This window comes from Neodiprion lecontei, chromosome 4 (genome assembly GCF_021901455.1).
Source record: "Neodiprion lecontei isolate iyNeoLeco1 chromosome 4, iyNeoLeco1.1, whole genome shotgun sequence".
Taxonomy (NCBI): Eukaryota; Metazoa; Arthropoda; class Insecta; order Hymenoptera; family Diprionidae; genus Neodiprion; species Neodiprion lecontei.
The window spans coordinates 1,686,483-1,702,635 of NC_060263.1; the positions used below are offsets into that span (position 1 = coordinate 1,686,483).

The window sequence follows — 16,153 nt, forward strand, 5'->3', positions numbered from 1 at the left end:
AGGAAAAGGGAAAAGGAGAGAACCGCAAAAAGTGAGCAATTATGAAGAGCTAGATTGAAGCGTGTGTGGAATACGGCTGAGGAAAACGGGTTCGTTTGATCGCGTGTTGAGCTTACAACTCTCGTCTTGCAGCCCGGATTTCACCGTGAATCAAAAAGAAAACTAGAATTCACCTGCATATCCCTCCTTTGCTTTCAGCTCCTTCTTTATACGGTAAAAAAAAGATAATGTGCAATGGCACAAAAATTACACAGACGTATATACACACTTTCTACGACGCGAGGAGTTCGCTGAGAAAAATTTCATTTCTTATAGTAAATAGAAAAATAGATTAAAACAGGTATCGTTGAAAATAAAAACTGTTAATGAATATTGTTGGGATTACGAAAAACGAGGTACGCTTAACCATTTTGCAATGTTGTCGATCCTTTTTTGGTAATTGCAACGCAAAATTAGTTTGTGCAATTTACTTTACTTTTTTTTTAGTTAAATAAGGCCTCAACGTCAATTTATCGTTGCACAAGCATTAAATTTTCGCAACTGAAATGTTATTAATATTTTTTAAAACTTGACGATTATAATTTAACAGGGTATAAATAATTTATCGAGGTGAAATCAGGGATAAGAAGAATCGTAAATGAGAAAAATTAGTGTAAAACGGTAAAAAACATGTATATGTTATATATAATATAAACATACACGTGCATCGTTAGTTATATGTCGGTATAAAAACTAGAAAGGATATTATTTATTGCCAGCTACATGCAGGGTCCTGGATTTATAGCTTAATATGTGGTAGAGATTTCTAAGGGAAAAGGTTAGATGCCAGAGATGGAGGTTTGGCCAAAGGCCCAGCCAAGAGAAGAGGAAGGCGGTCTGATACCGAAGTCGTAAAAATCTACGACGAATCCAAACTCGCGTCTATACGAGTAAATAAAAAAAGAAACAAAAAAAAAACAAAGAAAGAAGAAGAAAATAAGCAAAAAAGAATAGCAACAGGATCAAGAACGGAATAGAAAGAAAAAAAGAAAAATTGACAAATATGATTTACAGTGAAAGTTGTAAATTTATCTGATTTGCGGAAAAAATCTAAGACATTTATACGTAATATGACGAATGTGGATAAATTTCCGATATATTATTAAATGAATACTTGCCTTTATAAACGTGTAGGCTTTACTCTCGACGACGTTGTTACCCTGCATTTTCAGCTCGTCGCTCGGTAAGAAATTGTCCTGCAGCCATTTCTGTAACACGTATAAAATATTCGTTATAAAACCTGAAACAAGCCGAATATTCAAAGGGGTTGATTTATACGACGAGACGAAAGACAAAGTTGGAGGGCTGTAATACGTATAGTTTATGCCGACGGGAAAAAAGAAGCTACGGCGAAAGGTTCGAAAGAAAAATTACGCTTCCCAAAAGAAGGAAAAAAAGGAACTTCACAATTTAATTTAAAGAGCCTTGGCTAGGCAAAAAATGACACTTTTTATTAATTTCATCACCAGACATTCATATATATATATGTATATCATATAATATATAGATATAATTATATATTCACAAACTGCGAAGATGTTGTTAAAAATGCAAAAATCGGAAGTAGAGAAATTATTAATAAAAGCTATAAAGAAAAAGTCGATGCTTCGTTTTGAATCGTTTGAAAATTATTGAAACTCTAATAGATTGGTTTATTTTGTTCAGAAGACACTTATTTTTTTGCAAATTCACTGGATCAAATTTATTAAAATCTTTATTGCACAATGTATATTGCGTTAGGATCAACAATTTTGCGATAAATTGTCGACTACGGAAACGAGAGAAAAATCCGTTTCAGTGACTTTGTGGAAAACAGTTTTTCGAGAAAAATGAGTCTAACAATTATTTTAACACGATATAAAAAAATAAAAAAATAAAACAATCAACATGCGACAATCTGGCGATAGAATGAAATAAAAAGATGCGTATTTTCGGACAAGGAACTTCTTTAATCGACGAAAAAACTTCACCCCGAGGTCTAATTTCCCCCCCCCCCGAGCATCGCGCGTTGATTCCCACTTCGTCGATTATGCTCGCGTCCGGATGTCGCGAAAGTTTTCGCCCTGCGAAACCGCCCTCGGAATGAGGATGAATTTCCTCGGTGTCAGTAGCGGAGCTGATCTTGGCCCGAGGCCAGAAAACGACGCCCCATCCCCAGGATTTAACCGGCTCCTGGATGTCCTGCGGCGCCGATTTCTAACCCCGACGGCGACGGCGTTCCTCTCGTATATCTTATTTAGCAAAGGTTATTCCGCAGCGATGATGCGGAATCGGGATAAACGCGCTACGCTCGATGCGAATTCTTAATTGTTTCGCGCCGAATTATACAGATGGGAAAATGGGAAACGCCATCGCATTCGGTGCATCGAAATACGTCATAAAATATACTTCCTTATTGATTTATCAGTTTTTCGAAAAAAATTTGTAGGGCTGTGTTACAGTAAAAGAAAAAAAAAAAAAAAAAGGAGACACCAAAATCAAAATTCATTAACTCGAGGTTTAAATCTCTGAGAAAATGACTGCGCGATGAAACATTTGGAATATATCAAGTAATATTATGATTTTATTAACAGTGAATATTGCCAATTTTCCGATGACACATCGTCCTACAATTGCGCGAATGAAATGACATCGTCATATCCAAACAGATACAACGGTGTTGGACGATTGAAGAAAATCAATAAAAATCGAATCGATTTAAAGAAATTATTCCAGACCCGTAGCGTAACAATATCGCAGACAAAAAAACGCGACATTTCTCGGCAACAGGCAAACTTTTACGAATTAAAAAAGGGTAAATTATTTTTCTAGGATCGAGTTATCGTTGCATTATCAATGAATTTCTCTCTCCCTCAGTGACATGGAAAATGATTTCACGTAATTTCCTCCGCATAATTCGGATCGAATCACCTCAATAAATCAAATTACACGGGAAATCTATTTCCGTAGGCATTCGGTCTTCGTGCAAGCGGGTAGGTATCAGAATTTATATGTCTACTCGTTACGTTCTACTATACGGAGCAACAAAAATCCGAGCTGAGCAAGCAGGCAACGCGAGAAGCATCGATTCGTCGGTTCGCGTTACGTCCACTCTTTTTCTTTGTCTCTGTCTACGATTCATCCGCAGTGTTTAAATAGTGATTTTTTCCCCTCCCCCTCCCCCCTCTCGCGATCTCTCTCTCTCTCTCTCTTCGTTCCGGCGTTCTTTATTTTATCTGATCTATCCCAACCCTCCTAGCTCTCTCCGTTTCGTTCCTTTTTTCATTCCTTGTTTTTTCGCCTCTTTACCGCACTTTCTCTCCATTTAACCAAAGCTCTGACAATGAGGTGAACAAAGCGAAGCCGCCTTCTATTTTTTAATCGGAAGTCAGCTGGCGGTGACTTCATTCATCATCGTTTAAACGAGATGGAAAATTTAAATGAATTACTGGCAAATATATTAATACCCTCGAGTTTGTCCTCTTGTTCCTCTCCGCACATCTTACAACTGATCGTACAACTGCCAAGTTCGTTGATCGTTCTTTGTCTATTTTACAAAATTGACTTGAATATCTTCGGAAAATAATACAGGCACAAGAAAGCATCGTTTTTGTAACTTGCTTACTTCGTTTCCCTTCCGGTTTCATTTTTCTCTCCACATTTCTTGACAGACCCTTCATCAAATTTTACACCAAATTTTTCCCCAGTCTAATTTTCCCACGTCGGCGTGACGTGATGGCCGTGCAGCCGATGTGGCTCGCGTAATATGAGTGAGTGTCGATTTGTCTTTTATTTTTTATTTATTTTTTTTTTTTCTATATTATTTTCCTCTTTTCCATTTTCTTTTTTTCTTCCTCCTTCGTCACGATGACGCAGACAGGGGGTTGAAAAATTGCCCAAACGACCTTCGCCACTAAAGAAGTCAATCTTCACCCCGGCAGTGAAGCGTGTTTTTCGATTTGAAATTGTGCGAGCTTCGCAGTTCATTTATATTCACGTATCTTTGATTGATCTCGCGAAGCAGAAAAAGAACGAAAGGAAATAAGAATTAGTATATTACGTAACAAGGAGGCAAACTTCATCTTTTCCAGCCGAGCGTAAGTTTGCAATATTAGTCGTAGGTGCGCCGAAGAAAAAAAAGTTTATTAAAGTTTTTTTTTCGTGGATCCCAAAATCAGTGATATTAGAGCAATATTCCAGGTAATCGCTTAAATTACACTAAATTCTTTGGTGTAGTTGTGAATTTGGTTACTTTTTTTTTCATAAAATATTTACGCATTATTTAATTTCAGTAGATTTCAAGTATGATTTCAGTTACAAGTATGAATTTAAAATTCAGTATAATTTCAGTAGAGCGAGAAATCTTTTCGATTTCAGTGTTATTCCAGTGATAAAGTGTAACTTCAGTTCAAATTCAATTTGAGGTTAGGATCGCGTAATGTCAGACTTTTTCGCGACGGCGCATGCGCGGAGTACGGAAAAGACCGCTTTTAACTCCTCCGCGCATGCGCATTGGCAGGCTGACTCTACGATCACAGAAACGGATGATTCGTGCACGGAAAACACGCGTGAAAAAACGCGTAAAACATGCTCGGGTTGTATAAAAACGATTTTACGACTACCTCTGTTGACGCTGCCGCGGAATAGCCGTAATCGGTTTAGACGATATTTCTCCGTAACTATCGAATTAAAACGCAGGCAAATGTGTAATACGAAAAGAAAATAACAAAAACACGACTAAATCGCGTTTCAGCAAGCTTACACCAAGCTTGAACAAGCTTTCGCGAAAGTCTTGCACCTATAAAATGTAACTAAATTTTACAACCCCAACAGTGCAGAATATTTTGCCGTTACGCGCGGTGTTAAATTATCCGTAACTTTCGAAATGGGTCGTCGGAATTATGGACGCACTGCAGAAACGCGAAGAGTCCGCGCTACGTTATACGATGCACACCTATATAATATAATATATATATATATATATATATATATATATATATGTGTGTGTGCGAATATAAATCCACACACGAAGATTTCACGCACGCCTTACAGTATGTACGATGTACACACATAATGCGGTTTTTTTCCCGTCAATTTTCTTGTTTGAGAACGTAGAATTTACGAATAAACGTACGATTATTAATTACGATAGGCTCTAGTTTTTATACTATTGTAGTATTGTAAGGAGGTCAATGATTTCCAATGTACTCATGATTTTGATCGTAAGTTCTACGTTCTCGAACACGAAAAATTGACGGAAATAATCATTACAACAAAAACTAATCTGTGTGGTATTTTTTTTTTTTTTTTGACAAACCTTAGATACTAAAAGAAAAAATCGAATTTTTCATCTAAATATTGCTCTCTTCAGTCAGATGTAAGAATGTCGATAAAATAAATAACTGGAGGAAATTTTGAAAAATTACCCTTAATCCTCTAGGATCGTTGACCTCGAATCTTACTAATCGTAAGACCACTCAGATTATACCAAGAGCAAGGAAAGCACTGTTGGCCAGTGTAATGAAAGGCAAAAATACCGGTCGAAGTATATCGTTCCTCTATCTTTTTACCTCTTTCTCTTCCCTCTCTCATTCTCCACCGCATCGCGAATACATATATATGTATACATAAAGCAACGTGCGGCTACTTGCGAATATCTCTTATTCACGGACTGCTCGATCCTCCCGAGCATAGACAGAGAAACGGTGTCGGCATAATATCCCGTTCATCGTTGCTCTACTACCTACGCACGCCTAGATCAACGAGCCCCCGGAGGTCCGTTGCTCGAAACAAAATATCATGCATCATTTCGAATGAGAAGTGGAAAAGTTTCAAAAGAAAATTGAAAAGAACAGGGTCAATGTTTTGTACTACATTTTCACATAGCCGTTGGGTATGAAACGAGATGTAAAGAAATTTTTTGAAGACGTTATAATCCGTTGGAAATATCCCGTTGTAACAAAGTTGCGGAAAGTTTAGGAAGACTACTTTTGTACTTGCAAGAAGTTTATCACACACACACACACACACACACATTTTGCATTTTCTTCAGAATCGTAGGTGAAGATTCGTAAGCCAAAAAAAAAAAAAAATACAAACCAAAGAAATCATCATCGTTGAATAAAATTTCAAAAATCCTGTTGTTGAGTTTCGATTGGTTGGTGACTCGTTGATGAAAGATTCGTACATCCTATTTGATCGATGGTAATGTTCCGTGAACAGAATCACGAGTTTGGAAACGAATTGGAATTTTTTAAGCGCCATGCGTATCGATGACGTCTTGGGTCAAACTTGGATGGTAAAAAAAAAAAAAAATACAGTTTTCCGAATAACGTCGAGAATGAGTAATAGCATAGAATTGAAGAGATCCGACGTCGTTGATACAATTGGCACGTAAAGATATTTCAATTGGTTTACAAGATCGTAATTCTGATAACGAGACTTTACGAACGATAAAGTACGATTTGCGAATCTTCGTCAACGATTTACTAACTAACGGTCTTTGAAAATATCAATGTTGTCAAGATGGGAGGCTGGAATAACGTACATGAAAAATACATATGTACCGACGTACAGAGTTCGTGCATAGTTTTCATTCCCGATCGATGCATCGCCTTCATGTTGCAGACGTATACTTTCGCAAGCACGTTATACAAGGTATAACTTGGTCAGGTATTGAAAGATTTATTGGCTCGAGGATAGAAGCTTTTCCCTCACGGGATTGGAGATCCTCCGCCTTTTCTGCAGGGAGAGAGTCGAGGAGTCAAGAAGCTCGGAAGCTCGGAAGCTCGGAATCTCGTGTTGTACGTACGGCACACGCATACGTGAAAATGCGCACAGATTTTTCTTCGGGTATGTTTGCGTGTGACGGCGAGAGAGGGTCGGAAAGGGCTGCGGACGCAAGGCGAGCTTCGAATTTACTCGAATAACGTAAAACCGAGCGAAGTGAATTCACCGAACACCGCGGGCTCTTGCAGCTAACTTCCATTTCAAGATCGCCCGCAGGATCGTCCCTCACCGCGTGCTTTCCGTTCACCTCAGTTTTCCCGAAAGCTCTTAGACACGCGTTGATCGACTCGATACGCATCATGCGGGTTGCGCGTTTAGTAAATAAATAGAGATACGCAATTAAAGAGGGGGCGAGGTCGAAATGACAAGTTTGAAAAGTTCCGAAAGGACAAAAAGGCGACAAGTCAAAGTTCCGAAAGTGCGAAAAAGAGAATTCTGTGAATTTATTTGTGGCTTGGTGAAATTTTTACCACTTTGATCTTTATTCGATTTGGATTTTCGATATTTTTACGTTCGTAATCCTGGTCTCTGTCATTTTCGGAATCTTGCTTTTCGGAGCTTTGAACCAATTTCTTTATTTCAAGTTCCGCCACCAAATATTACAAAACACGGCGCTCTCGGAACTTTTCAAATTCGGAATCTTAACCCAATCCGTCGAAGAGGAGAATCAAAATAGGATGAAAACATTATTTTTCAAAAAATAAATTCCACAGAACAAGTAACATCAGTTTTTCACCGTTTTTCCAATTTTTTTATTACAGGCACTTGCAACCTCCTTCAATTCTCTCATTATACAAAATGAAAAACGAATCTTTTCTCTGTCTCTGGGAAATTGTTTTGAATTTTCGCACGGTCAACAGATAATACTTGACTACCCCCAGAAAAATCAAATCGATGAGACGAAGTGAAAAATATGCGGCACGGGAAAACGATCCGGATGAGATAAAAATTGAGAGAAGAAAAAGAGGATGAAGAAGAAGAGAGAAAGAAAAAAAAAAAAAAAAACATCTCTCACCGCACAACGCAATCTACTCACGTCTGACCCGCGATATTCGTTTCGGTACCGAATGATTCTCCGCTAGGAAATCCGTTCGAAATTGAAAAAGCCTTTTTTCTGTCATGTAACACTTCATTTTTCACCCGTATCTGGATTACGCAATGGTTTCCGCATAGATACGCTCACACCCACGCATATATGTATATATATATATATATATATATATATATGTGTATATATATACATAATAGATATATTGAAAACACAAATACGCGTTCCCGCATATTGCCATGGGTGAAGAAGAACAGGGAAAAGGGAAAGTGAAAAAAAGAAATGTATATCCTCATGCTCCTTCATCCGTAACCCTGAACGGGCTTCTCGTTCTATATTATATATTATACAATACTATACATAGGTATACACAATGTATATACATAACATATACATATATATATACATATTGTATAATACAAGCAGCGATACTTTTTTAGATTTATCTTCGAGCCTGAAGCCGATTGTCATTATTCTTTTTATTTATTTTTTTTTTCCTTCCTTTCGCCTTTCCGCTTCCCCGCTGTTTTCGCATCGTTTTTTCTTTTTTCTTTTTAATTTTTTGTTTCACTCTTTCGCGCAACATTTTTTGTTCCGTGTGTGTTTTTTCGTTATTTCCGGCTAATACGCGCGTGTGTCCTGAACAATAACGCGAGAGCTTTTTTTCATCAAAACACACACTTGTCACATCCCATTTCACGCCGGGCAGAGCGTACGATTATCATTGTTGCTTGATAAACAATTGAATTAATTTACCATTCTAGCTTATTCCCGCTTAATACCCGAACACCTTCTTTCTCTGAGAGAAATTATTCCCTCTGTGTACAAACACGGTAACGCATTTGTGACGTACAGAATCCGTTTCAAATTTCATTTATTTCATTTTGATAACTTAATTTAATTTAACCATATTTCCTTCCGTCGCAAGTTTTTTTTTTTTTTTTTTATTTTTAATCCAAACTTTAGTACGTTTAGTCAGATACTCGTTTTCAAACGTTTGTATTATCGAATTACAGCCATCGTAATCACACGATACAGATAAAGCTTAACGATCTAAAAAAAGAAAACAAGAGTAACGGAGAGCGTAAATATCATTACGCTACAATTAAAGTCTCTAACGATAGTTTAAACGGCTAGTCAGACTCGAACGTTTTCCGCTAAACCTCGATCTTTATTGCTTTGTTTTGTTTTTTTTTTCTTTTCTTTTTCAACGGCGCAATTTCAAACGGTTAAATCACATCGAAAATCGCTCTCCCCCGAAGCAGAATGAATTAAAACCGGAGGCTCTGCACTAATTTTCTCGAAAGCCGCACGAGATTCGCGAATTGCGAAGCCACTCGTCCTCGAAACTTCGCAGACACTTATACCTCTAATTAGCCTGCTGTGGGCTCGGGGTTAATGGAAAGTAAAAACGTAAAATAAAATTTTAAAATTATGTTACCTTTCTCTTGCCTATATATATATATGCAAGTTGCAAAGTACGAAGTAACCGAATTCCACTTAACCCTTAATTATATAGGAGCGATCGGTTAATTAATCGCTTATTTTTCCAGCCGCCAATTAAGCTTATTCATAACGTAGGTAAAAACAAGTTCATCAATGTTTTTCCTTCCTTGAATTTTCAAGACAACATTTGAGTCAATTTTCACTTATTTTCCACAATTAAAAAAAAAAACTTTCATCCTATTCATAGCGATTCTGTTTCTGTTCTTTTCTTTCTTCTTTAACACGTGATTCATCTTGTGACAGAATTAACCAGGATGTCTACTAAAACCAGGACCCCGAATTCCAAGAAGATCCCAAGTTTTTTCCAAACAATTTTTCAATATTTATAGATCATGTATCGAAGAGATGATTTTCCATTAATCGCAAACTTGAACAGTGTTACTACGAAGATACGAAAATATTTTTTATTTTGACTTGTGCGTCGAATAAAATGTTTCATAAAAAAAAAAAAAAAGAACGAAAATTTCATTCGTCAGGAAATTCCCCGAGTTACTGGAAAATTTTCTGAAAAAAAAATCCCTGAAAAGTAAACGAGTTCCCGGCGTTTATCTCTAATCTTACCTGCCGTTCGTAGAAGGTGTTCACCTCGGATTTCGTCGGGAGGTCGAGAAAGACGGCGCGTCTCGTGTGATCGTAGGGCTCAACGTCTACGTAAACATCGAACAAGGGCGCTCCGTTGACCCTCAGGAGGGATGCGACCAGAGGGGTGATGTCCGAGGGTGCCATTCTACGGGGTGGCATGTAACCCCCGAGTTCGTCGAGGAGTTGATACACTGGAACAGAAAGCACGGAGACGTTATCTTGACGAAATAACTACTTGGAAAAATTGACCGATAGAAAACGGTTATGACTATATTTTTAATATTCCTGTATTTCGAGGGTTGTCCGTGAAACTAAATTGCCTTTTAAAAATTTCTTATTCCACCTTAATTGCAAAAATCGTTTACAATTAAAATTCGATGCGATCTATCGAAACATGGGGTGAAATTAGTAAAAAAAAAAAGTGACAAAGGGAGTCAATTACACAATTTCAATGACCGTCTAAATAATTAATAATAAAACCGGTATAAATTTTTGTCTACCCCCGTGTAAAATTTGAAATTGAAACGTTGTCGGAATAACGATCAGGGTTATTATCGAACTATACGTATAACGTATATATACCCTCGGTTTGGTGGATCATCGAGGGTTGTTCGATACCCCGAAATGGCTGGCGGGGAGAGAAATCCACGAATATCCGAGTATCTGAGTATCCGCGTAATCGGCTCTGGGAAGTCTAGTATAAATCGGAGAAGTAGGCGGTGGGGGATGGGGTGAGGGAGGTAAAGGAGGGAGGGGGAGGGTGGTTAAATTTCTGCGGGGATCGACCCGCTTTCAGACTTTCCACCCTGCACCAACCGGCAGAGCGTCCCTGACGCCGCCTAAGCGACTCGCATCGATTAAATAATGATCCTAATGACCTGGGTAACTACGCTCGCTGTACAATCTATACGTACTACGTATAAGCGGGAGTGAAACACACAAGTATATAAAAAAGGCCAAGGTTGTCGTACGATCGCGGATTTAAACGCGAGTCGAAAACTACGATGGACGCTTTTTAGGCACCCCGACGATTCTCCCGCAGTCTTGTCTTACGGTCCTTATCGCGCTTTGCTGGATACTCAAACACCTGGATAATTCTCCCGAGTCCTTGATCACCGCCTTTTTTTTTTCTTTTTTTGCGAAAGCCCCGCTTTCGCCTATTCGAAATGGATGACAAAAAGTAAGAGAAAAAAAAAAAAAAACACGTATCCGTTTTTGATAATTCGAATTTGATCGGTTTTTGATCCGACCGCGTTTAGTTTCGACAATTGCAACACGTGTTGAAAAAACGTGTACAAAAAGAAATCGCGAACGGATTTAAAAATTGTAGGTGAATTTTTTCGTCGTTCTTCGAATAAAATTTTACACCTCAAAAGTAGCAATTCGATTGAAATAATTATTCACACACGACGGAGTATTTTTCCACAATCTCAAAGTTAAATTTTATCCGTAGCGATAACTTGTGAAAACACGTTTTTCCGGATTTTCTCTGTTACGGAAAAATAAAAGCTCCATCAATCCTCATCCAAGTATTACAACAACGGACAAGAAGATCCGTATATTTTCATTTAAAGAGTGGAGAAAGTTTTTTTTCCTGGGATGAAAATAAAAGCAAAAAAAAAAAAAAAAAGCAGAGGATCTCAGGAGAATTACATTAGATATCTTCACCCCCGAGGCGAGTTTATCTCGCAGAGTTTATTTACCGTTGAAAAACGTCATCGTCCCACACAGAAAAAAAAAAAAAAAAAAAGGGTTACGAATAACACGTGCACGGAGGAAAGGTAAAGGACCAGGTGTAATATGCGGGAAGCTTTTTACAAGCTTCCGAGAGAAAAAAAAAAATGCAATCAACATTATTGGTACTGAAAGATAGGGCGACCATTGTTTTTCTTTTTTTTTTTTTTGTTTTTTGCTCTTTGCTTTTTCTTTCACGGATTTTCGGTGGGTTGCATGGGATCGTCGCGTATGAAGCGTGTAACGGAGGGAGCTGCAGGACCGGAGGGAGTGATGAAAACGAACTGAGAGCGATTCAACAAGGAGGCAGGCAAAAAGTTTGTCCTTCATGAATCATGAGATTACTTCTACCGCTGCTAAAAACTGAGAGTTCAAAACGGTTCCGAGTATCGCGCAAGATTAAACCACCACCCCCACCACTTCCCACTTCCACCCATTTCTATACTTTGCTTTCATTTTTCTCGATGGTATAATTGAATAAACTCGATCTCCTTTCCTTCGCCCAACTATATCGCGATGAATTCAGATTAAAACTAGGCATGCGTAAATTCGAATTTCACTTTTATATCTGCTCGACACGAATTAGCCTCGCTTTGTCTGATTATTTTTCTTCAAGGAGAAAAAAACACACGCGCAAAAATTTACCAACTCTGCTCTTTGAAATTACAAATATTCCGTCTTTAATAATAAACGTAATCCTTCAAAAAACGGAGAAACGTAGCGGCGGAGGTGGTGGAGGGAGGGGGGAGGGGGGAGGGGGGGAGGATTCGAAAGAAAGTTTTCTCAAAAGCCTTGGCCGTATATCGGCGTTGCGGTGAAAGTTTTCTCGACAAACATCCGAGATCTTGCAGACGACAAAAGGCTCGTGGAGTTTTTTTCTTTTCTTTTTTTTTTTTTTTTTCTACGCATAAGCAAAAACGGGAATAACGATTGGATCGAGCTCGGAAGTGCGAAAAAACGATCCAACTCGTCCGACCGAAGGTAAGAAAACTATTCTAACCTTTCCAGATCCATCGGCAAAGATAACCAATGAGAATGAAAAAAAGTCTCCAAAGAGAAGAAAAACTAAATTCCGATGGTCCGGAGAAGATGGTCTAAAAAATTTTATTGAGGCAAAATATTGAGCTTTTGAGAGAACAATTTTACACGCGGGAATATTTTAAAGCGGAAATTTATACGGTGTTGCGAAATTTTTTTTTCTCCTTCGAGGAAACTAAAAACGATCCAAAGTTCGGCGATACGAATCAAACGAGGGTTGATGAAAAAGAAAAAAAAAAAAAAGAAAGAAAAAAAAACGCGGATAAAACAAAGAAGAAAATTGCAAAAAAACTGTTGGTAACGTGCTCGGATAATCGGTTAGGCGAGGTAAATCGCGAACGATGAAAAGCGTACACGGAAAGAGATTGAAAAATTTCACCTGCACGCACGCACGTATAATATTCATGGACGATATGATGATAATAATAATAATAATGATAATAACAATAATGAAAGGCGTGTGCAAATGGTGGAAGTATAAGTAATAATGATTATTGTTAAGAGTTAGCAGTACCCGGTGAACGAGGGTTGCGTGAATCTGTTATTCAAACTTATACATGTATAGGTATAAGTATACGTATACACATATATATATATATATAGATATATATATATATATATATATATATATATATATATATATATATATATATGTATATATATACGCACACAAGTTACAGGCGTAATATTAATTACGTAGGTAGGAAGTGCCCGCTGCAGTGAGAAATGTGGGTCAGATTAAGAGTTGGAAATGATTCTTATCCCACGTTAGGCGGCTGCCGTTGCACGAAAGCCTTAACCTTCGAAAGAAAGCTGCAAGTTCTTGTTGTTGTTCTTTCCCGTTTGATCGTCGATTTTGCTAAGCTGCACGAAACGTCAAGCTCGCGAAACTGCGATATACGCACGTTGTAAATTTTGAAAACTTTTGATAAATTTACCTGATATTTGTGTATTTTATTTTCATTCGCAATTTTCCCCATTCTTCGTCGACCTTTCACCTTTTTCTCTTTACGTTCGATAGAAATTTTTTAAAAGTGGTTGAAACAAAAAAAAAATTCATCGTACAATAACTCTCCTACGTCATATTCGTAATGTAGTGTCGGGAATAAAAGATAGAAAAAAAAAAAAAAAAATTGAGGAGATGACAATTTTCTCAACATATCGTAGTACAATTTTTTGTAGCGAAAAACTTCGTCAAACTTGTTATATCGTATAAAAATGAAAGGATGACGATTCTGCGAAAGAATCTGACCGGTCGAAAAGTAAGGTATTACGTTATTACACCTATACATATATATATATATATACATGTAATATAAGCTCATACACGTAATAAAAAACTATATCCGCAAGTACAGAGATACACATACATATACATATGTTAGAGAAGCGAAGTGCAGAGAGCAGAGATGGTAAATTGCGGATGGAAAATGGCGTGGCCTTGGATGTGCAGAGCTAGGCGGATGTCAGAGAATGCAAATCACCGAGATAAAAAGGCTCCCCCCCTTTGCCCCCCTTTTTATCCCCCTCTCCCCCGCTTCCGCCCTTTTATCCCACTCGAAAATTCGCTCTATCCCGCACGTAGACACCGCGTGGTTAGCCGCCTGCCTCGATCCCCTCGGCTTCGTGACTCCAGATTTGATGTGCGGTGGCAGCGTATCGACGATAGAAACGAGTATCGGAGAGGGGTGGGACTTTTGTTTGAAATTTTAATTGAACTTTGAAAAGAGAAATCTGGTTCCCGATATCGCCGCTGGCGTTTCCGTACCAGTCGGGGGTTAATTTTAAACCAAATGCACACTGGCAAAACCGAGCGTTTGTTCATCTTTTCTACAAGTAAGGTCGGATGGACGGTATTGTGGAAAAAATTTTACAGCGCGAAATATATTTCTGAAACCTTTTGTTTTTTTTCTTTTTTTGTTTTTAATCAAAGTTTGAAAAAGTTGAAAGCGCTGGGAATTACGACGATTAATCCTTAAATTGGAATGCTTTTGAAGTGCTCCGGGAGACGGTAATTGAAAATGTTAAAGCTACAGAGTGGTTTTGAAATTCCGAATTTGAAAAGTTCCGAAAGCGCCTAATTCCGAATTATTTATTGGCGAAACTCGAAATAAAGAAATCAAACTTTGGAGAAACAACATAGTTTTGAATTGTCGAAAAGTCGACGGCTCAAAGTTCCGAAATGCGAGATTCCAAAAATTCAAGTTACAGTAGAGCACAGATCCGAAAAGTAAAGTTTCGATGGAGTAAAATTCGGTGAATTAAAATATACTCAGGCAGCATAGTTTAATCAACGAGTGGGTGTTAAAAATCATAAGGCCCAAAAATTAAAATGACCAGGATTACGAACATAAAAATATAGAACATCCAAAACAAAGAAGGATCAAAGTGGTGAAATTTCACCAAGCGAGGAATTGACAAACCTGAAAATCTTCGATCATTTGGAATTTCAATGTTTCAGATTTTCAAATTTTCTCACTTCTGCAGTTTTTCAACTTTGACTTGTCAGAATTACGTCCTTTTGGCATTTTGTCCTTTCGGAGCTTTGAGCGTCGAGTTTCCGACCATTCGAAACTTTGATGTTTCGTGCGCTTGATTTCTTTACTTTAAGTTCCACCACCAAAAAATTCGTAATTTCAACCCCACCCGAAAACCACGTTTACCGAGATTTTTCAGAGCACCTACAGAAAGCCTTGGCGTCAGCAAAGTTGACGGGAATAAATCTACGTGAGTCAGGATAAGCCGGATTGGCGGCGAGTCACGTAGCCGTGAGTTTTCGCATTTACACATTTTCGTCATCCCTCAAAGAAGAAGGGATGAAGAGTTTGAAAAATGACTATTACATGACGGCGATTTTGTCGGCAAGATACTTCCCGTTCGTATGCCTGTAGCTACTATGCATAGTATATGCGGGCAAAATCGTGAATAAGGCATAACGAAAAAGTTTCACATTGGGGACGAAAAAAACTACCCCCCCGAGATTTTAGTCTATGACTAATTTACGCCCTCAGAGCCGCCGAGTCACATTTTTTAGACACACCTGCGCAATGCGGAGCTTCGGGGTACGATATGGGAATTTATTTCATGGCTTTTGAAACGGGGGATCGCCTCAATTGATCCCTGATTGGCGTTCAAAGTGCAGATAAGACGATTCGCATAAGACTTGATCTAGACAAGATGAGAAAGATGTTTACTCGTGCAAGAATCTCTGCGTAACAGATACAAGATTATTGTCACATTTTTATCCAGATAGTCAAAATCTTAACGATAAAAACGATAGATTATTGATATCACCAAAAAACGAGAACCGTTGAGGTGAAAAAAATTTGGTGGTATTAAAATTCATCACACACGGTGTACGTGTTCTGAAGAAAATTTAGTTTAACGAGTAAAAAAATACTTGTCCGACTCAAGCAGTGGCTTATTTTTTAAGTACAA

At 38.0% G+C, this 16,153-nt stretch overlaps 1 protein-coding gene across 7 annotated transcripts in view; it reads right to left on the bottom strand.

Annotated features, from left to right (window-relative positions):
• Window positions 1–16,153, bottom strand: part of LOC107221966 (neprilysin-3) — a 50,665-nt gene that overhangs the window by 12,990 nt on the left and 21,522 nt on the right. For all 7 annotated transcript variants that reach the window (XM_046738426.1, XM_046738425.1, XM_015661152.2 and 4 more), the window contains 2 exons: window positions 9,923–10,134; window positions 1,158–1,247 (listed from right to left, as the gene is read on the bottom strand). In XM_046738426.1, coding sequence (XP_046594382.1) covers window positions 1,158–1,247; window positions 9,923–10,134 — 302 coding nt within the window. The remainder of the gene's footprint in view (window positions 1–1,157; window positions 1,248–9,922; window positions 10,135–16,153) is intronic.